The 22,047-nt window shown below is 40.5% G+C and overlaps 2 protein-coding genes across 4 annotated transcripts in view; one reads left to right on the top strand and one right to left on the bottom strand.

Moving 5' to 3' along the window:
- Positions 1-667: 667 nt before the first annotated feature.
- Positions 668-22,047, bottom strand: part of LOC110987953 (sulfotransferase 1C2-like) — a 30,191-nt gene continuing 8,811 nt past the window's right edge. Inside the window, exon 8 of the mRNA XM_022251119.2 lies at positions 668-3,124. The gene's annotated coding sequence lies outside the window, so the exon portion shown is untranslated. The remainder of the gene's footprint in view (positions 3,125-22,047) is intronic.
- Positions 4,741-20,441, top strand: LOC110987951 (trophoblast glycoprotein-like). 3 transcript variants are annotated; one of them, XM_022251118.2, is made up of 4 exons: positions 4,741-4,879; positions 10,674-11,495; positions 11,708-12,243; positions 15,864-20,441. In XM_022251118.2, exons 2-3 carry the CDS (start codon positions 10,857-10,859, stop codon positions 12,236-12,238), a joined length of 1,170 nt encoding a protein of 389 aa, XP_022106810.1. In that variant the 5' UTR covers positions 4,741-4,879; positions 10,674-10,856; the 3' UTR covers positions 12,239-12,243; positions 15,864-20,441. The 3 variants fall into 3 exon arrangements, with proteins under 3 accessions (XP_022106810.1, XP_087002589.1, XP_087002588.1); XM_087146463.1 differs by lacking the exon at positions 4,741-4,879 and adding an exon at positions 6,023-6,246; XM_087146462.1 differs by lacking the exon at positions 4,741-4,879 and adding an exon at positions 9,880-10,481.

The following is a 22,047-nucleotide window of genomic DNA, read 5'->3' as shown; positions in this document are numbered from 1 at the left end:
AAAATTGGGATCTAGAGGACCCATAGATGATTAAAACATGTTTCATTTTATTCAAAACTGATTTCTGAGTGAGTTTGAGTAAAGTCAAATTTGGGCCAAAATTGAGTTATTTTGCAAGGCTAACCCCTTGCAGATTTTTTCAAAATTTCACTTTGGATTTTTCATTAAAATTGGGATCTAGAGGACCCATAGATGTTTAAAACATGTTTCATTTCATTCAACACTGATTTCTGAGTGAGTTTGAGTAAAGTCAAATTTGGGCCAAAATTGAGTTATTTTGCAAGGCTAACCCCTTGCAGATTTTTTCAAAATGTTCACTGTGGATTTTTCATTAAAATTGGGATCTAGAGGACCCATAGATGTTTACAACATGTTTCATTTCATTCAAAACTAATTTCTGAGTGAGTTTGAGTAAAATCAAATTTTGGCCAAAATTGAGTTATTTTGCAGGGCTAACCCCTTGCAGATTTTTTCAAAATGTTCACTTTGGATTTTTCATTAAAATTGGGATCTAGAGGACCCATAGATGAGATCCCGATGCCTCATCAATGACACATATAGACCACTTTTCATTTACAAATGATCTCAGAGTGATTTAGAGAAATGTCAAATTTTTGCAAAAAGATTTTTCACAGTCAAATTCTCATTAAATTCAGATTTAGAGGCCTTCTTACTGATAAAAGGTTCTTTTTATTTAAAACAATTTCTGATTGATTTGGAGAAAAGTTAATTTTTTGACAAACTGTAATTATTTTTCAAGGCTATCCCCTTGTAGAGTTTTGAAATGGAGTCTTCCGTGTTTTTATTAAAACTGCAATAAAGAAACAATGTAGATATTATAAATACATTTCTTTTAATCTCGAATACATTTGAGTAATTCGGAAGAAAATAAATTTGGGGCCAAAATTAAATTTAAAAAAATTGATTAACATACAGATTTGGGCTAACTGGACGAAATCAATTGCGAACAAAATTTTAATAAAATGCAAGGCTAGCCCCTTCCAATGATAAGTTGGAATAGTTACGATAATAAACAGCAATTTCTTTCAATAGAAATAGTTGAAAAGCAAAATCTCAGATGAATTTATTAACTTGATAAAACAAAAATAACATATTAATATTAATTCAATATGATTTTCAAGTACGGCACCTTCATAATTGGATTAAGGTGAATTTTGAAGTTCCAATACGATAGCTAAGGTCAACCCCTAACATTTTTCATTTTGAAGTAAAAAATTCATACATGGATTTTCTTCGACCGAGATTTCATTACATTATCGGTGGATTTAAAGACACAACCATCTCGCCAAAAGAACTCGAGGAAGTTACACTCACCAAATCGAGGTTTATCCCCCGACCAACAGCGTAGGTTTTGCTTGAATAACATGCAGTCGACGTTGGCTTAGATGTTCTTCAGCGAGGCCAGACAGTGACCTACGCCCACGTGGCCAGCCACATCTCTGAATGTAGAAAGACTGAACACCATCTAATGAAATCAACGTCTGGGTAACGTAATTTTTGACAGCGCCCGACTAAATGCGAAATCGTGGGCGAAGTTATAACCAGCAAGAAATGAGACCGAGGGGTACCCCCAACATGTCCAATCCCTATACACATTCCAGACTATTGTTACTTAACACATCCCCCCCCCAAGATGTCTGAAAGGAATTCCCCAGATTCCTGAGAGACAATGACTAACACAAAGCAGGGGGGGGTTCTCTCCGTCTCATACCTTGCTGCATATGGGCGAAGTCGTTGAACAGGGTTCACTATGGGCCCGCTTTAGCAAAATCGTACAGCACAGCGGCGCAAGATGGAGAACTTCACGGTGAACACGTGTAAAACGTTGTAATTGCAGAGACGGCATTTCAGCAAGCGATACGACTGCGCAACGCACATTAATACGCCGGGGCGGGTGAAACTGCTGGCACCAACACCTGGTGCGCCTGCGCATTACTGAGAATGGCGCAGGCGTATCGCCTGCTCAAATGGCGCATAGTGATTACACCTTGGGGCAGAGTTATCCATCGTACAATGAACAAACTTCCCTTGTATTATTTAGATACGTCGCTTGCTTTCAAAACCCTAAATACATACTAGCCATTTTCATTTTAAAATGATAAGATAATTAATAAGTTTCCTTCATTCATATCTTTAACCGCATTTAGTAAAGATATTTGCTTATTTTGGAAACAATTCTCGGCGCACTTTCAGATAAAACTCAAAATCTTCCGTTGAAATTGTAAATGCCAAATTTTCTCACAGAAATGCTTGTGAGACCAAGAATTTTTGCTCACTGGCGAGCTGCCATGAAACGTAACACTTCACCATGGTAAACAAATTAACGACGGCAAAATGGCAAAATACTGGCAAATTTTGCGCAGAAATAGCTATTGAGTTTTCTGTCTTGGATGGCGTCACACTTCTGCTCATAAGTAAGTATGCAAAACAGTGGCACAGCAATTAGCTTAGAAATTAAAAATCTGATTAAATGAGATGCCAAAGAGCATTTATAAGGACTGCATTGAAACGTACATAATTCCCAGCACCGTAGAGAATGAACCCTGGTCCAAAATCATCCCACAAGCTGAAACGATAATACTAATTACACAGAGGAATAAAATACTGCTGTAGGCCTAAATACCACAAAAATGGATGTGTTGATTCTTTTGTTTAAAACTACCTCTGCCCTAAATTTTGCAAACCACAGTCATCTAAAAAATGCCCTTTACGATATAGTTAGCCTTTATTTCATTAAAAAAAAAAACACCTGAGGAGTAATGGGCTGTGTAACACAACCTATCCCTGAATTTGCTCCCGAAGCAGCTTGCTTCAGACCAGGGTTCTGTTTTCTTCGCATTTTCCGCTGTTGGCTTAACCATGGAGGAAGGAAACTCACACACTGGCTGATACCTGGCGGCAAAATAGAGACCAGAATTCCGTGGCCAATTTTTAACACATTCACTGGCCAGGTCGCTGGGAATTCAATCCCCTTGCTCATGACTGTATGGCAGTCCACCAGAAGTGACCACAGCTCAAACCACTGTCTCGGGGCGAGGCTGAGAACCTCCGGCATGGCGTTGATGTCCTTCAGGATGATGTAGAATAAAAACTAAGCAGGTTCCTAGGGCCACGCAGACAACAAAAGGGAATAAGAAAAGATGACAGCAGGAATAAAGACCGGCCTTGTTCATGACCCTCTCTCTCAGACCTGAACAGATCTGAAATATTATTCTTGCTGGACTCAATCAAAATTTGTTGCTTTTTGTTTTGATAGCTCTATTTTTAATAAAATTGTCACATGCACAAACTGAGATACTTGGCCTGTTTGAAGGAAACTGTAAAGGGGGAAATTTCTGACACATAACATGGCTTGATACAGAGTAGTAGGCATTTTTTGTCATTCTTGTCATGTCCAACAATCATGTCCACAATTTCTCTTAATTAGCCCTATTTTTGCCAAGGGTGTGTACAAAGTGGGATGGGGGCTGTTCACACTGAAAAATGGATAGAGCTAAATAATGCACCAAAATATCCTAGAGGCTAGACTAAGCCATGGAATACAAATTAGCTACTTAATGTGGTTGCCCCTGAAAGATAATGAAAACAAAAGATGGAATTAAGTTCGAAACGGGTCACCATTATTCCTGGGCAAGTGAAGTGACCCAAATGTGGATCAATATCCAGAATTGTCCTTTCCCTAAATCTGGAGTGGAGGAACCAGCGTCCAGGGTGAGTGAATAGAAAAATATAAGGAAAGTAAACCATTTTGCTCTCAACAAAAACAGTCACAAAGAAATCATGAATCATCACAGGCTTTCTGCAAAGAGGTGAATCCAATGATGAATCGGCACAAAGGTTCTACGGTACAACGGATGTCGACAACTCTAGTTTGCAATGCTGTTTGCGTAAAAGGGTTGGTGGTAAAGATTGGGTGGCGTGTGGGCGGGGTGGGGTAAAGAAGGCAATGGGTGGGGCGGGGACAGGGACGAGGACTCTTAGAAACATTGATTTTAATTCAAAATACAATAAGAACAACTTTGAAATAACTTTCAAGAATTGAAACCAGACCCAGTAGAGGGTCATACCTTGAGGGCTGACAAAGAAAATGCGATTTCAATTCACATTCACCAAAATGTTATGTATGTATCCTCATATAGAGTTGTTATATAGCGCGGGCCACAGCTCTCCAGAGAGCTTTGCCTCAAATTAACTAGTCAGGTCACGAACATTAAACTGGAGACAATAATCGCGCATCCCCTCATCTTACTTAATCCAAGTGTCTAAAACTTCTCAGAAATACAATCGTGCCATGAGTCAGAGAGCCGTCTTACTGTCACTTGCCGAAACAAGGCCACAAAAGAACTTATCGACTTTTAAACCCCACTCGCCTCTTCAATAAATTATTCAGTCGGTATACACAAAATCCTTTTGTTGCGAAACCTCCGTTTGACATGTGCGGTATCTTTTAGCACGGCCTAGTCGAAACCAAAGTTGCACGGAGGTGAAGAAATATTGAAATACGTGAGAAGCCCAATTAATTTTGGGTAAAATACACTAGTGCAAAAAAACAAAACAAGTTAGTTTGAATCAGTTTACTAGTATTGATGGGTGAGCACTATACACAGAAGACCAGTGTGTCATTTTACATTTTAATGGTTTATTGCACTAGTCACTTTCCATAGCCATCACCCATTTATTAAAATGGACGAATCTGCGGTGTCATTGTGGCGTGTGACGAGACAAGTGTATCGTACGTACATGTACAGACAAACACTGTACGCACGAAGTAGGTAACGTCTCACCATGGTCTCACAGTGAACTTCAAGAGTTCCAATATATTCAAGCGTCACCTTGTCACCATTTTTCAGCGAAGAAGGTAAGGTGTAATTAAAACTGCTACTCCCTTCGGTATCAATGGACTGGACAGCTGTGTGTTCATCTGATGTGGTGGAAAAATTCCAGCAATTTGGGAGGGTAAACGACCCCATGGCACGCAAGGTCTCGTCGAAGTTTTCGAGAGTTGATCGAGAAGAATCGAACCTTATGCGCTGGGTTAAGGGCAAGCTTTTGTGTGTTTTGACTCACGTAGGGCGTGCTTTTCCGACAATTCAGTAGTGTACATGGCCGAGCGAGGGTCCCCAAACAGCCAAATCAGCAAATTAATTGATAATTATGCTCTGCAGTGGTTAATTTTTGCTGTAGCCCCCATGTCTAACCCTCAAGGAGTTTCGGAATGTGGAATTGCTGTTTTCTAAACTTAAAAAATTCAGCAGAATGTCAATGAATGTAACGTAGCCATGGAAGCCTAAATTTAAAAGATAGGCCTAACCATGCTAACGTTTACTATAAATCATCGGGTATGTTAACGATCTATTCAGTGTGAAACCTCATTAGTCGGACGAACTTGAGCACTCTTAGGTTATGCTAGATGCAAGTTGAAACAGACCTTATATAGTACTATTAGTAGGCAAATCCAGTTGGTTTCTATGTTCATAATCTTCTATAACAATAGTGCTACATTCTCTCGTGTTGGAAATGGTGAACTTGGTCATGTTACTGTTAGTGTCATTGACATGATTGAAAAGGCTTGAAAGCCATTGAGAGCTGTTGCTATTTAAAATAAAGATTTTGAAGTAGGCAGGTAGGCTATGTGAAAGTGACGAGCTTTGTAAAAATTTATTTAAATGTCTTAAAATTTTTACAATGGATATTTTTAGCTCGTGCCTTTTCCCCAAGATGTCCACCAGAATACTGATCAGTGTGTTTCCCTCATCATGGACTCATTGGTGTAGCCAAGGGGTGGAGAGACAGGGTCCCCGGCTCCCTTCCCCGCATTCCCCCCCTCCAAATTAGAGATGGCAAAATCTGGTGATAGACTGCCTTGGGCTTTGGCCAGCATTTTTGTGACTGAAACCACTGAGCCCCCCCCCAAGTGTATTCCAATTCCTGCAGGTACATGTCCCAAGCCTGCAGCTGTGCTGAAGACTGAACGGTTTACACACGGTCTGTTTCAAGCCGATCATGAATTCCCCCAGTGCCCTACGGGCTAAAAAGTCGGTCACTCACATGGGAAAGGAGCCTAGCCAATTCCCAGCACCGTCTTTCCGGTCGATAATACAAAAATTGTCCAATATTGACTTGCCTTGTCTGTGTACACCCACAGCCTCTTGTGAGTGTAATTACACTGTAGTTTGGAGCGTCTAAACAAACGATCAAAGCACTCTCCAGATGAATTAATAGAAGGTATGTAATCAGTGTTGACCCCATTGATTGGGCAATAGGGTTTTACAGAAATAACAATTGTACATTGTAGCATTGCATAATGGTGTTTATAGAATAGTTACCATTCTAACAGAATAACGTATGGCTCCTAACAAATTATTGAGAAGAGTGGTCGAAATCTTTACAAAAAAGGAATGGTAGATTTGAAATGTCTGGTAGACTCTCACGCCATCGTCGCTTTGTAGTCTGTTTGCTTAGTGGTGCACGTGTGTCGTGGAGGGCATCAAACAAATTTCTAATTACACACACGTTTGAAGCTTTGGCATCAAGGAGCATTCTAAAACTTTTAAGCATTTAAATATTGACAGTCATTTTTCCACTCCATGTGCATAATAGTACACAACTATATTTATAAAGATAAAAGATGTTAGGTGCGAGTGGTCAGGATGTGCAATCACCCAATCTTTGCATATCCTGTTGATCTTGTTTCAATTTGCCAAAACTTCTTCCATCACCCAACTGCCTTTTCTTTCTGTCAGTTGAGGCATGAGGAAGGGAATTGTATCAAAACATGTGGTGATTATGCTGATCGACGATTATGCTCTTCATATACTTGCATAGAGTGAAATGAAACCCTGTTTTCTCACCATTTTGCTTCATGTCTGAGAATAGAATTGTTGAACTGCACCGTATTGTCACTTATGAGGAAGCAATCAATTGCCATCGGGACAGCATTCAAATTCTAACCTTACTTGTGAAAGTTCAGGTCACAACCTCAAGAGTGCATGTCTTTGTACAATTTTTACCCTGGAGCACTTTGGTGCCCTGTTGTGACCTCTTGCCAGTAAAGAGGGTTTTGGCTCAACACTGGCTGAAGGGTGTGAAATGGTCTGGCTGTTCATGCCAGGGAGAAGGGTTTCACTCTGATGCCCTGCCAGAAAGAAATTCAGTAGTTCTTGGTGGAATGCATCAGGAAATTACCAGAGTCATGTTTTGGCTGGAGCAGACATGCTGTGATTGATAATTCAATTCACTGCGGCTGTAGGAAAGACACAGCATCGCTCACAAAGTCCTGCTGAGTAAGAATTCTATCCTCAATTAAAAAAACATGTACATGTATAACGTTTGTCGTGAAGTGCTGACAACATTGTATATGCATGAACAAACACTGCATATGCATGAACAAACACTGCCTATGCATGACAAACACTGCATATGCATAAACAAACACTGCATATGCATATTGTAGGAATTTGTAGAAGACATAGTACATACATGTGATCATGCAGGTGAGAATTAGTTGTACATTGTAAATAGACATTCCATATGCATGCCATAATGCACACCAGTAATATGCCTACTTCGTAATTAAAAACCTGTCAGTTTCGCTGACTATCAGTCCAGCTGTTTTCATTGGCTTGAGAAAAGGATGACAAATTCAGTCTGTGGTGGTAAATTCAAGACAGCTTTTGAAAAGTCATTATTTTTTCTTAAGTTAACCCTGTCCTGCTCTCCCTTTTATTCAACATCTTTGACTGACGTGACATTTAGGAATTTCCATGACAAGTTAGGGCAGAAGAAATATTTCTTGCGGGAGACAATTTATGGTTTATGTCAGGCGTGCTGGCCAGGGGGCGAGCATTGCTGGCTGTACACAAACATGGACCACATGTACCGCAGCACCAGTCGTGTCCAGATGCGCCTCTATCTTCAAATTTGCTTTCTACGTGTGAACATTCTATGCAGTCTTGCTTCTCCGGCACGCTGCAATCAAAATTGATTGAAGTCAAACATACATGTACATGTACTCAGTGAGAGCATAGTTCCGCTTGGTGGGCTCGGCAGTGCCAAACACAGGCAGATGGGTGTAAACGTAAGGTAGTGTCGCAAGCGTTGCTGCTGACTTGTGTCAGTTTTCCTTGTGCTGTTGCTTCACGGCTACATGTACGCTTAAAAATACACATATGGGTAGTCGTCATGTAGGTGAAGTCCAAGTCATTTCTAAGTAAATAGTCTGGTGCATAAGAAGGAGCCATCATTTCCAGTGTGAGAACATAGCAGTGTTTCCGTGAAGACATCAACGATTTCTGTAAGAGCCACTGATCATAAACATTTCATCACTATAAAGAACCAAAAACAAAAGTTGAACTGATATGGTTTCCCCTGGTAGCACTGTTGCTCAGCATCTGGGGGAATCTGTTGCTTTGAAAAAGGTGAAAAAAGTCGACCTGATGTTCTAGGTCTCATTTGAACCACTAGAAAGTAGAAGTCATTTGTCATATATGCCTGTTTCTCTGTCAGATTCAAAGGTTCAATGTCGGTAATTGTCTCCATAGAAATTGTAATTTGTAGCATAATTTATGACTCTGTTGACTAAGCTCTTGAAGGGAATACGTGCTTCAACGTTGCTCCGAGCTAAAATTAGATGTCAGGCAAAAGTGTTTGAGGCAATGGAACCAGTTCAACTGTGACCCTGAGATGTAGCATGTACGGGATCATATTTATATTAAACAATACCGTGAGCTAATGTTTATATACATGCGCCAGCTTAATTACACAACCCAGGCTTCTTGTAAGTGGTATGGTATGCATAGGCTGAGACCAAGATCCAGCATCACACTCCTCTGAAAGTGGGCCAGTGTCCCGCCTCAATGGGACCATGATGAATTATTCACCTGGTTTGCCCCAATTGTGGATTTGTAAAGCCCCCAAGGGAGATCACTGAGCCTGATTGGCTTAATGCTGCTGGGAGTACATACCTGATAGATATGGTGATCACCAGTGCATTGGCTGACGACAAAGCTGTATCCCATCCGAGGCTGCTAATGCTGTTAAGCTGATTCATTATTACATTGTGTTAAGAATTGGCTCGTAACAAGTATATTGTAGAAAGATAAGCATTTTGGGCATGTGCATTGTAGGCACTGTAGGTTCAAAATGTACATGTTGGTTATACCTGTACATGCATAGCTTTTGTCTAAAAAACCTCAGAAGATCTTTCTAGATTTTTCAGAAGCCCACAGATTTTGAATGATTTTGTAGGATTGAGGAAGAAACCTGGAGAGTGCAGCTACTAGAACTGGCTCTTTACACGGGGCTTGATGCTCCTTGGAAGTCAAATTTCCAAAGTTTTGCCTTGGTTGTTTATACTGCACAGCAGAGGATTTGGAAGGGACATGTAGCAAGAATGCCTAGAAGGTTGAGTTACATGTAATAGGGTAGAAATGCACTCTGTTAGACCATAGTGACCATGTGTCACCGTGTGGTTGTACATGTACAGTGAAACTATTCTCAGTAGAGAACTGAAAGATGTTGTTCCCCATCCTAGGTCATAACGTAGAAGAGTTACTTTGCTAAACTTCTGTGTGTGTGTGGAGCTTTAGTAGGCTTCACAGATGAAGAAGATGACTTCTAGAGTTAGGTCATTTCAGATCGTATGATCTGAAAAAAAGGTTAAATTGTAGAAAATGATTAACCCTCCTTTTGCTGTAACAACCAGACAAAAATTCCTTCTTTTTCTCCCTGTACAGTACATAGGCATATTATAAAGTATGTCACTTGACTGATTCTGACTGATAGGACAATTGTGTCCAGAATGCATCTTTGCATAGGAGGGTTAATGTATATATATGCAGTATATGGTTCATGAGTATTCATGCCAGTCACTTCAGCCCGTGTTGATTAAACTTGGTGTTTGATTGTAATATCTCTTTGTCCTATTGTCAGCCTTCAAGTAATCATTTCACTAATCTCCATGTGTACCTGCTGTGATCCCATAGTTTGGTGGAGGGTTCATGCATTATACACACCCACAGCCAGCCGGCTTGTTTCGTCGGGCACAGATAATTACCGAGTCTGATCTCAGTTTCACACTCGCTTCCCCCCCCCACCGCATCCCACGACTCCTGGCTCCATGATGGCATTCACCAGAGCGTGCCTATTTTGTCTTACGCCTCATCATAAATTTCACACCTAGTTGGGTCCCCCGCAGTTTGGCGCTTTAACATTATTATTGCCGCTCTCTGCAGACTGCTTTGCCTCATTACGCGTCAGTGACTTATAACTACCAGCACGAGGGGGAAAATCTTGAGGATAAAAGGCCGCCAAGTTTTCTTGATTTACCATAAGAAGCAGCGTGCTGTCCTATTGGCAGATGCACAAATGGCACTTTGGAATACAAAAACCCATGAAAATGTTTTGTCATGCTACATTGACTAAAGCTGTGTTGGCATATTATCCATGCCTGAATCGGGAAGGTAAATTTAACATTGAAGTTTATCAAGTATGAAATTTCAGGCTTGACTTTTGAAGCTGTCAGCGAGTGTTTGATTTGTAAGTCCATCTAATGTCGTTTCCAATTTGCAATTTTCTCCAGCAAGGCCTTTCTGCTTGAATTGATTTTTTTCTGCTTGAACTGATTTTTTTTCCTGCGTTACTTTGCTGCTCAGGTCTGATGTGGAAAGGTGGCTTACAGTAGACAGCCCAGAAGTTGAGACAGATATCACACTGTCCCACCCAAGTGACCTCTAGAAACGCACTCCAGGACTGGACAAAAGACCAAAAAAGCAACAAACTTTGCTGTCCAGCGGGAATCACTCGGACTGGGATTGAAGTGAAAGTTTGAGGACACCATGGCCCGGTCTGAGCAACACCTGTCTCTGCTCATCGTTCTTGTCCTTTCCATGACAGCCATTGCAGTCCAGGGTTCAAGATGTCAGTTGCGAACCAGACCAGACAGCTGTTTGTGTTCGGGCACCGCCCTGACTTGCAGTGCCTGGCCAGTGTGGAAGATGGTCTCAGAGAACACAACCTCCCTGACCGTATCAGGGGTAACCACTCTGGAAGACCTTTCAATGGCATATCAGCCGAGCCGAGCCCTCACCAAACTGACCACCTTGATTCTGACCAATGACAACATCAGCAACATCGAAGAGGGCTGGTTCTCTGGCACCATCTTCCCTGCTTTGGAAGAAGTCATCCTGGACCAGAACAAGCTCACCCCGAATGCCACTCAGAAGATGTTTGCCCAAGTTTCTGAAGAACTCCGTTTGTTGAGTCTTAGAGCAGCGTTCTTGAACATTTCCAGTCCCGTGCAGAATTTGAAGCATGTCTTCAGTGATGTGAAAGGAACAAAACTGGAGGCCCTGAGATTGGATAGTAACAACATCGGACTACTCCCATCTTTTCCCAAAGGATCAAAGTTTCTAGCGCTCAGAAATTTGACTCTACACAACAGTGATTTAATTGGTATCCAAAATGGCACTTTCCAGGTAAAAACAAGACAATTTTTTCTTCACAAAAAAAGTTCTGTTTTGCAGCTTTGTAGTTTTCAAATTAACTTTAACTCACTTTGTAAATTTCCTAGAAATCCAGATCTGCTTACCGTACATTTGTCTTGGCTATTTAGAGTCTACAAAATAAGAACAGCTTCCCTGTAATCCAGAGTTTTTCCTGTGTTTTTCTCTCCTCTCTCATATTTCAGAAAAGGATATTCCCAAATCTGCAGAACCTAGATTTAAGCAACAACAAACTAGTCAACGTTGACAAATTGGTCATTGACAATGACTTCAATAGCTTTGCCAGCGAGCAGCCTTCCCTTAGTATCCGTCTCGGTGGCAATCCTTTCTTCTGCAACTGCAAGCTCAAGGCCTTCCAAGCTTGGTTAAACACGACCAACCTGGTTGCGGACAGGGACAACGTGACATGCGGGGATGCCGTGGAGACATCCCGGCGCGGCCAGCCGGTGCTGGGGTCCCAGCTGCCGTGCCGGCCCGGGCCAGACGAGGTGGACGTGGAGAATGAGCTGCGGCCCTCATACATCATCCTGAGTGTCATCCTGGCCCTGGTGGGGCTGCTGGCCCTGATCGTGTTGTACCTGCGCCGCAACGACATTAAGGACTACTTTGTTGGCGTTTACACGACTACCAAAGAGGCTTTTACCAGCCGACATGGCTACGACGACATCAACAGGGTACGGCGCGACACACCTGAGATGACGCCTACAGAAGTTTGATCAAGGTACATGGGTGGTTTTTTATGCACTGCTTGAAGTCACTAATACATGAACTCCAAAGGTACCAAAAATTTCCTAAGACTACTTTAAACTATTATTTCGTCTCATTCCAAGGTAATAGATCCACACATTTCATTGGCTTTTCATTTTATTTCACTCTAATTAATCCTGATTATCCTTTTTTTCCTACATATGAAACCATTAAGCAGTCCAAAGATGTGCACAGTGCAGAACTTTTGTAGGGCTACATGATTTGGAAACACTATCTCAATTCAGAGCTCAATTATTCAGGCAGGTACTTGTGAGGAAATGACATGTAATCTGCCACGTTAGAGAAATCAGAAGAGGTTTTCTTAAGGCTAAATTCATTCATTTAGCCTTGTGGAAACTAATCAAGGATAACGTCAATGTGGTGCCGTCCTTCTGAGTGATAAAGAAAAACCAAAAGTTAAGGGTATCACTGTGAAGGCAGCAATTATAATAAATGCTGTATCTCTCAGTAAGCAGTAAGTCCCCGGATGTTCATTATTCTTTAATGAACTCTGGACGATGCACCAATCAATTATCATTGATAATGTGCAAGGACATGTTAATGTATTTAGAGTGTAAACAGCTCACAGGGAAATTGACTTGAGCTCCCGGCGTATCAGCTAACGGCAAAATCTCGCTTTCTGCATGCAATTGGTATGCATTGCGGAATCGATCCAGACAGACAGGGCTGTGTGAACAGACACGGGATATTTTTAAACTTTGCGAGGAAGTCGACAAACGTTTGGGTATGGTTATACAGTAGTTATTCAGTTGTAGTGATGCCTGGGTTTTTTTTTAGGGGGGGGAAGGCCGTGAGATGTGATGTGACAAATGCTGAATTTTTGTTTTTGAAAATGCGAGAGGAGAAATTGCCGTTTTTAGTTAATGCTCGAGAAATGCACATCATGGAGAGTTTTTAATATGTCTGAACCTCTACCATTAAGTTCAGGAGGATTTTGTTTGATTGAACAATATACAGCCCAGCCAGTGTTCCTAAACATGGGATTGGAAATATCTTAAAGAACCAAGAATGGTGTCACTTGACTCTTGCACAGTTTGAGTCCTGTTTTTCTGCACGCTACACACAGTTTTTCTGTAAAATCCAAGTGTTGTCGACTTACACTACATTGCACTCTCATTGTATAGAACACTGTTATAAAAAATAATGAGAATTCCAATTTCTTGAATTCTTGTGGGGTTTTTTGTTTTTCATTTTTTTTTTTTAAACAAGAAAATCATTGTTGTAACAAAGACATTTGTCTGGCCCTTTTAACTTTGTTGTGACGCGTTGACAAAATAATTGACTTTCACCCAAAGTTATTTACGGATGGGGTGATTGCTGCATTAATTTTACCTATTGTTGATTGTTGGCTGACTTTCATTTGCATAAAACTAATCTTACCAGCTGCGATCAGTTCCTTTGCATGTAAATGACCCTCTACAGTATAAGTGTTTTAAATGTACGTGTACATAAATGTGCTCAATACTCATAAAGACGGCAGACCATGGAGGTTTTCCTGCCTCCATGAGCGGACGTATCATATGTACATGTACACGTGTACATACACCCAGTGCCATTGGGGAGCACACAGCACTTGTGTGCAGACAAGGAGGGGAGTACATGTAGGCATACCAAACAGTTTCTTACATGTAGCGAAACGGTTATTCTCCTGACGTGCTGGCAAGTGATTTGATTTGGCAAGGCCCAGCGAGACAGGTGTAGGCATTGGAGCTGCTGTCAAATTTGATTGTTTTCCATTCTGTCTCGCAGGTGCCGGCAAAGGAACTATTGAATCAGTGTGTGTCTGCAGAGATAAACATTCAAATTTGATTGGCCCTCCCTGCTTACGGTACTGAATCCACATTCTAGATGATTTTTTGTGGTAGACCTGTTTGGCAAGTGGGGCCAAAAATTTATTTTGGTTGTATAATTTCTGGACTTTATGATGATGAATTCGAAGCATTTTCAGTGGAATAAACACTTTCTTTGGGGGTGGGGACAGGTTTCATAGTAATGTGGTGGCAAGTCGAAAGTTGGGAAAACTGAGCAGCATATCATTTGCCTAGATCGTGAAAAAAGAAACGAATTGTTTCCTTTCTGACTGTGAACCTGTTTTTGCAGGCACAGGGTACAAAAAGGGAGGGGGGGTTTAGAATAAATCCCTGCTCAAAAAACACACACCCAAAAAAAAGATTTAAAAAATGGGGAAAATAATAAAAATCAAGAAAGCGGATGCACCAGTGCCATTGTAAATGATGTAAGGCATGTAATGAGTCGTCATTGTTTCCACTTGTCTGCAAAAAAATAGAGGCATTAAAAAGAAATCTCTGGCCTGACCTTTTAGGAAAAATTCCTGGATCTGCCCCTGACTTGATCATTAAATACTAACATACATGTAAAAGGGGTCAAGCTACAGAATACTGCACAAATCATATACAGGGGAAAAAGTCACACTTGCATGTGAGTTACTCTTCGAGATCCAAATCTCTCAAATTACCGGGTTCTGTAGTAGTGTGTGGAATTTAGGAAGGCAGAGCTGACTTGCAGAACTGGTTCAGGGTTTCAGCTGGTAAATTTAGCCAGAAAAATAGCCAGAATTTCAGCTAACTGCACACTTTTGCAGCCACTTGGCTTTTTGGTGCAGGTCTAACTGCTTGGGACTAAAGTTTGGAAATATTTACCATTTGGTGACATAGGCAACTGCCAGCCACATGTGCCGGTAATTAACGTCGGGCTTTGCATCCATGATTGATGGAGAAAAGTACATACAAGTATGGTATCATTACGTTTCTGTAGTGCGGGGGCTAGAAAAAGATTCACGTGTTTAAACCTAAACTAAATTTTGAACAGCGGTGTTGTGATTTTCAGGTCATCTTGTTTACGCGACAGCAACATCCGGCATGTAATGTCAGCAAAGCATTATTTACAGGAATGCATTTGCCAGTATAAACATGCTTGAAATGTTTAGTTCCTCTGCCTTGGGCACAAGCTTGCCCACAGTATTTGTAGCTTGGAGTTGAGTTGGCAATATGTGAAGTAATACTTTGTGTAACATTCCCGGCTTGGCTCGACTGCTGCTCCAGTAGAAGCCAAGGCCAGTTTATGAGTTTCCATTTATGGCATCTTTCATGCATTACATTTTTTAATCCCCAGATTGCCCGACCGCCATATATCATTCCCTCGGCCATTCATTCTCATTGATAAAATTCATCACCGCTGAGAACCGGGGTCTACATAAAACATCATTAGAGACGTACACAAAACCAGGGACCCTATCAATAGGCCCTCGAGTGGGGGATTTCTCTGTTGTGAGAGCAAATTATCTTCAATACACTGCGGCAACTAAACATAATTTTAGAAGGAATGTCACAAAGCCACAAATACATGTAGCTATCCCTAACAGTTCTAATAATATTATAACATTTCTGTATGTGTACATTGTACATGTAGAAGTATTCATTAAGTATTCAAGGGACTTGTGCCATCAAACCCCCCAAAAATTAAGAATTTAAAACCTGTTAAAATGTAACAATAAAGAAATAAATTCTACATTTTACAATGTCTTTTTTTCCCCCATGTATGTCCACATTTCAGACACAGGATCGAAACTGAACCAGGCATTGCTACTTTTGGAGTCTTAAAAGTCTGGATGAAATCTATGCAGAGGTTTGTACATAGTTGCATGTGAAACGGTCACAGTATTTAGAAAGCCCAAGAATGTTCCGGGAGGAAAATGGCTTCAACACATCAACTGTCCCTTTTGGATTTCTTGTTTTCTTTGAGGGACAAGACTTTCTGCCGGTACAGAAAAGACTTTGGGGGGGGGAACAGTCTTGAAAGGGTGAAGTATTTTGCATCCCTGTAAATACTAATTGGACACTCAGTCTAACCAAAAAAATGCATCGACTGCTATCCAGTGGAAAGGAATCTTTGTGGAAAGCATCTTGTGGGGACAAAATGGCATCAAGTCACAACGTGTCAAGGCACTAGTGCAGAGATAAGATCGAGGCTGTAGGGACCCAAGTGCAGATAGCGTAGCGATAGCATTTTCGGAACCTCTCTGTTCGTGGCTGCAAGTTTGAATGACCCTTCATGCACGTGTACCTGGGTACTTTTTCAATTAAAAAAGGGAGCAGTCACATGTAAGCGAACATGTATATTTAAAGCTTTTACTGTCCAGTAGTATTACGGTGTTCATTGTTCCAAAATAAATATCAAGTCTATCTTTACATTTTCAGTATTATGTACATGTTTGTGAAAAACAAGAATCGGAATAAGTGTGTGACCGAAAAAAGGGTAGGAAATACATGTACATTTAGCTGAGCGGACAAGTTGGTGTGATGTGGACATTTTTTTATATCTAAAAATCAAAAGATTTTCCCTTTCAACAAATTTCATTTTGTACAATTTTGTAAAGTGTTCTGAAACGTCTGTGCTTTGAGGCAAAGAGGAGCGGATAGAGAAATAAGTGTGTGCAGGATGTCTGATGTGTGACAGAAGACGGTGGTATGTTTAATGCCGAAAACACTGATTTGCCTAGAGCTCTAATCTGCTGGCACGAATTAAGACAAATGTAGTGTATTCACTAACTTATTGAATTTTTAAACTTTTAAACTCTAAAGCCAGCCGAGTCAAACAAATGAACAGCATTAGCTATGAGTTGCTTGCTAGTCAATTTGTCAGCCGAGTATTAATGGCAGAAAACATTTTTCAGTTCCATAGAGCCAAGGTTAGTACATGTCCTGTATTTGACTAGGGCACTGCACGTTCCAACACAATTCAGCGTTGCATTTTGTTGAAATCAGTAGGTTTTCTTAGTTGCACTGACAGTGGCTACATTGTATATGCATTTTTCATTAAAGATTTTCAGTACGTTGGCACATTTACCGTACCTGTATTGTCATGTAACGTTAATTTGACCAGGGATGTATGTCACATGAAAAGTAGGCGGTTTGTCATGTCCAAAGTGTGTGCTCAAGGTATGCACTGTGAATGTTCCTTTCTAAAAAACAGAGACTTCTATAAGTGAGGACTGAGTTTGTAAATTTTTGTAAAGTAGGTTCACAGACTTTGACGTCTGAACTGTGATGGGGCATTTTATGGCAGCGGCTGTTTCCATTTTAAGTGATGTTGGCATCTGATGTCCATTTCCCGAGTGAGGACACTCTATACCTCTACACCATCTCGCCTGCCCATCTCTAGAAACTTGTGTAAACATGAGGCTTTCAGACTCCGCTAAAAAATGCTGTGAGCCGGTGGATGAATCCACATCTCATCAGCCAAAATTCCACAGGCTATAGATTTGATCTGCATACATGTAATGCATGTATGGGCACCCTGTCAGAGTAAGCTGATCCTCATCGGAACCGGAAGCAGTGCTCGCTAGCAGCACATTAAAAAAACTCCTCTGTGCGTTCCACTGATCGCCAATCACCTTCCTTTTTTTACAGTGATGCGCTGTCATATCGATCAAACGTGGAATTGAGAAAATGGCGCAGCAACGTTATACCTACGTCATCTAGGTTGGACTTGCTTGTAAAGTCTTGCCGGGAAAACATTGTCCATTTCCCTAAAGGCACACCATATGTTGTGGGACACAGTGGTGGAGGAATCTTTCCCAAAGGTCTTAAGGATTTTAAACATATGCAATAATGTATTTATAGTACTTAATAGCTTTTTAGTGTCTAATGCGCTGCGATATATGTATTTATTCAATTGAACTCAAAATAATGTATTCTCATACGTTTTGATGAAAGAACAGCGAGGCATGAAACGCTGATTATGGAATATGGACCCTCTGAGAGTTTTGGGCATGACTTAACGCACACAACAGTGACAAGTGCCAGGGTTATAGGAGGGAAGGGCTCAATGTAAGAAAAAGGTGACTGGATTTCAAAGGGGTCCATATTTACTTGCGACACCAGTAAGGATTCTCTGGAGGTGCAGTGTGACCTGCTCGGATGACTTGTTCGAAGACGTGTGTGCACGTGATGGATAACTTGCCCAAATTGTACATGTGACCCCACTTTTCCACTAAATGTGCACAATGAATGGCATCTCCTCTCATGATGGGAACATACGTCAGAGTGTACTTGTGACAAGTGTTCCTGCTTACACTAGGGTAAAGTTGTTCAAAAGGCCTCTTAAGGTTGATGTAGTGGAGAGCGGTCAACACGAACATGTATGTACACACTTTTACCCTACAATCCCAAATCCTCCAATTTCATTACGATTTTACATACAATCTTGGGGCGTAGGGTTAATGCACCAACTTAAATGTACATGTATGTATTGTATTTGTGGTTGACCCCACAGCGGTTGTTAGGGAAGTGAGAAATTTCTATTCAGTTTTAAAATGTAGAAATGGGACAGTGGAAAGTGTGGCAAGTGATACATTAAAAATTACAGTACAGCAAGAGGTCCTTCAGGCCACGTTGTAAGAGAAACCTTGTATGATCAGGAATAAAAATGACGACGAAAGACTGGTACTTGAAAATGTCCTTGATACGAGCAGAATGTTGTAGTAACGATGCTGTCATTACCAAGGTTTGACTGCATCAGAAACATGAAAGGAGCTTGCCTACAATGACACCAATTTACATGGATGTAATTGTAACAAGGACATTTGGTTTATTTTTGTACATGTTTCACCTGTACATACATTTATGTAGTTTCAGGATCTGCCGCATGTACATTTGTAGTATTAGGTATTGTGTGTTTTTGGCTCGGGATTTCAGGCTTGCATTTTTATATTCAACTTAATGTAATTTTGGTTCTGCATTTTAAAGTGTACTTTTTAATATTTATTTTTCACCTTTAGCTGAGTTAAGTTTACATGTATAATTTCATAATGAACTGCTCTAAATTTGCTGGGAAGTTCTTTTGTATCTATGTTTTTAACTACAGTGTAGCAGGATTCTTGATGAATTAATTTTGTCTTCTGAAAAAAAGCACACACACTTATGAGGTAGCGGAAACATTTTGCTTTTTTTCAGAACACTGGAGATTGTCATCTGGAAATGTTTTAATGGGTAATCCGGTTGCCATGGTTTTTGATCAGTGCATGACTCGGCACCGTTCTAGATTGGCAGTTTTTGGGAGGATTGGGGAGTGGGAACATTGTCAAGGGGTAAAGTATGGTAAAAGTCACATCCTTTTGAAGTGCATACTCTGCAGGACAAACTGTAAATACGACTGTGCATGGCTCTTTTGAAACAAGTATTCACCCACATGTAGAGAACGATGGTTGTGTATAAATGTAACCAAACTGCTTGAGAACCGTTTGGAAAGCAATGAGCAAGTCCTGTCTGATATTTTGTTCTAAAACAAACCTTGAATGTACTCTAAAGTAACTCTTATTCCTTGTTCTGCACCAACAACTTCCTGCAGATAAGGTTGTTACAAGATTGGGCCACGTTCAACATTTATACCGGTACATGTACATGTACAGAATTCAATTAAGTAAAACCTACACATTTCTCCTACTTGTTAAGATGTCATTTAACATGCAACGTTAAAGTAATTGCTTGCTATAAATTTCTTAATATGCAAATTTTGGAATTCAAAGCTGTACTTCTATGTATTCATCATTTTAAACTTGTGCTTAATTTGCTACACTAAGGGTTCTTAGAAGGCACATCCTTTGGGCTGGATATCTCCACTTTCTATGTTGAGTTTGGATATTCAGTTTTTAGTTCTGTGACAGACGGGCAGGAATAATGGAAAATCTGCGACAAAAATCTAACTTCTGTATTTATATCTTTGTTGCAATTTGGATATTGTTCTGTTTATCAAGTGTGTCTGAAATTTCTGAGCGTTGAGCAGAAAAGTTAATGTGCTCTTTCAAATAAAATGGACAGTGCCATCTCAAGTAGAAGGAGTAAATTATATTTGCCAAAATGGGATACTTACTGTTCTGCACTAACTATCAGGAAGGTATGCAGAAACTGTAATATTATCAAATGTAAAAGCCTTTCTTTCCGCAGTCTTTTTGTTTGGGTTTCCAAGAATTCAGTACACTCAAAATTAGTTTCTTCTCAATATTCAAAGATTTTTTTTCTTTTTTTTTTGCAATTAAAATGTAGCACAAAATGTAATGATAAATTCTGTTTCTCCTCACTTTTTGGCAATGACTGCAGGTTGAATAAACAGAAAAAAGCTGTGCAAAGTCCACCAACTGTCTCATGAACTGCTGTGTTGACCTGACCTTGCCTCAACTCTGAATTTTCATGAATATCGCTGTGATGAATACTTTTCCCTGCTCGCAATACTTTCTGACTGACTCATCTTTTATTAATGCCTTTTTCGATCACTCACAATTCACTTGAGACGCAGAAAGGAATTATTCAAGATGCGTATGGAATGAAGGAAGGGGGAAACTTAGTACATGTATATAACCAAGTAGGAAAAAAATTGTTTATGAAATTGGAAACTGGTCAATTACAAAACGGTATTTGAAATTGTACGTGGTAGGATACCATAGCTAAAGCACACCAAGTCAGAATGTTATACAGCTTGCTCCATGAATGTTACATTTTTGCAGATTGTAACTGCCTTTCAACTGTGCTCCAATACTGAAAGCACGTTTGCAGACTCTTGCATTGATGTGACAATTGATCAATTTCATTTTGCTGAAGAGTGGTGACGGAAACTGCCTTTGATTGCCAACGCATCAACTGTTTCAAAAGTGCAAGGTTCCACACTTTGCACTTTCTTTAATGCTATGACCAAGAACATCTCCCAACAGTCCTAACTAATTATTACAACATGGGTAAATACGGAGTACATGTACTGTCAGGAACCAACAGAATTAGGACATGCATCCCAACTGGTTCACCATCCATCCCCCTTCAAAAGTCTTGGGATTTGTCAAAGACTCTTATCGTAATCTCCCTTTAGGAGTCAGGGTACAAGTCACGCTTGAAGCTTAATTTCCTGGCGTCTTTGTTACACTCACTAAGCCCTCCGGCCAGCTGTGCCAAGAGAACAAGACCTAGCCTACGACTTGAGAGCAGCACAATCACCCCCCCTCCCCCGTGATATTTATTTCCCAGGAGAAACTGATGGTGCCCATCCTTCCGGAAAGGTGAGAAAGCAAATTAGTTATTTAGGACGGTCATTGGGCCCGAATCGGGCTTTCCAGCGTCGCTAGCTCGAGGGATGAGCGATAGACAAGTCAGGAGATTTTTTACTTCAGGGATGAAGCTAGGATGACTAAAAAGAAAAATAGAATGGCAAAGCCACCATGGCTCGCTGCTTGTTAAGAATTTGAGATGGATAGGATGGATATCCACTGAGAGACATCCAAGTTATACAAATATGGTTACTAAAGTAAAAAAGAAAATACTAACCAAGCTTCATCAATATGTTTAACAAGATTGGTTGACATACGACTGCAATACAGATGTACAAGATGTTTTATCGACCTTGGCAGTAAAATTCATTGTACTCTAAGAGAAAATAACCTAGTTAGTGCTGTGTGCAGACTGGTGTTGAAAGGCGCTTGTCGTTTAAAAGTAAATCAACAAAGACCACCAACAAGGGAGATACAGGAACAAAGGCTCCACAGTTCTTGACAGGAGAGAGGAATGCCTAAAGAATGTGGGTCCAGTACAGTCAGACTAGACCTGGATGATGAGCAGTGCATTTGTGAGTTTGATGGATGGTGCATAATTAAAATTCCGCTGAAGTACAGTTTTGCACTTTGTATCCAACCCCATCATCCTATCCTCTACAATTCTACCCCCATCATCCATATCGCATCATTCCATATCTATAT

This window comes from Acanthaster planci, linkage group LG15 (assembly GCF_054643075.1).
Source record: "Acanthaster planci isolate LZ-2023a linkage group LG15, COTS_SCS, whole genome shotgun sequence".
Lineage (NCBI taxonomy): Eukaryota > Metazoa > Echinodermata > Asteroidea > Valvatida > Acanthasteridae > Acanthaster > Acanthaster planci.
Note: the sequence above shows the minus strand (reverse complement) of the source record. Positions and strands in the feature narration are given on the sequence as shown.

Excerpts from the sequence above, each read along its gene's own strand:
- LOC110987951 (XM_022251118.2), top strand. The coding sequence starts at position 10,857 with ATGGCCCGGTCTGAGCAACACCTGTCTCTGCTCATCGTTCTTGTCCTT. Across the intron at positions 11,496-11,707 it reads TCCAAAATGGCACTTTCCAG|AAAAGGATATTCCCAAATCT; the intron begins GTAAAAACAAGA and ends CTCATATTTCAG.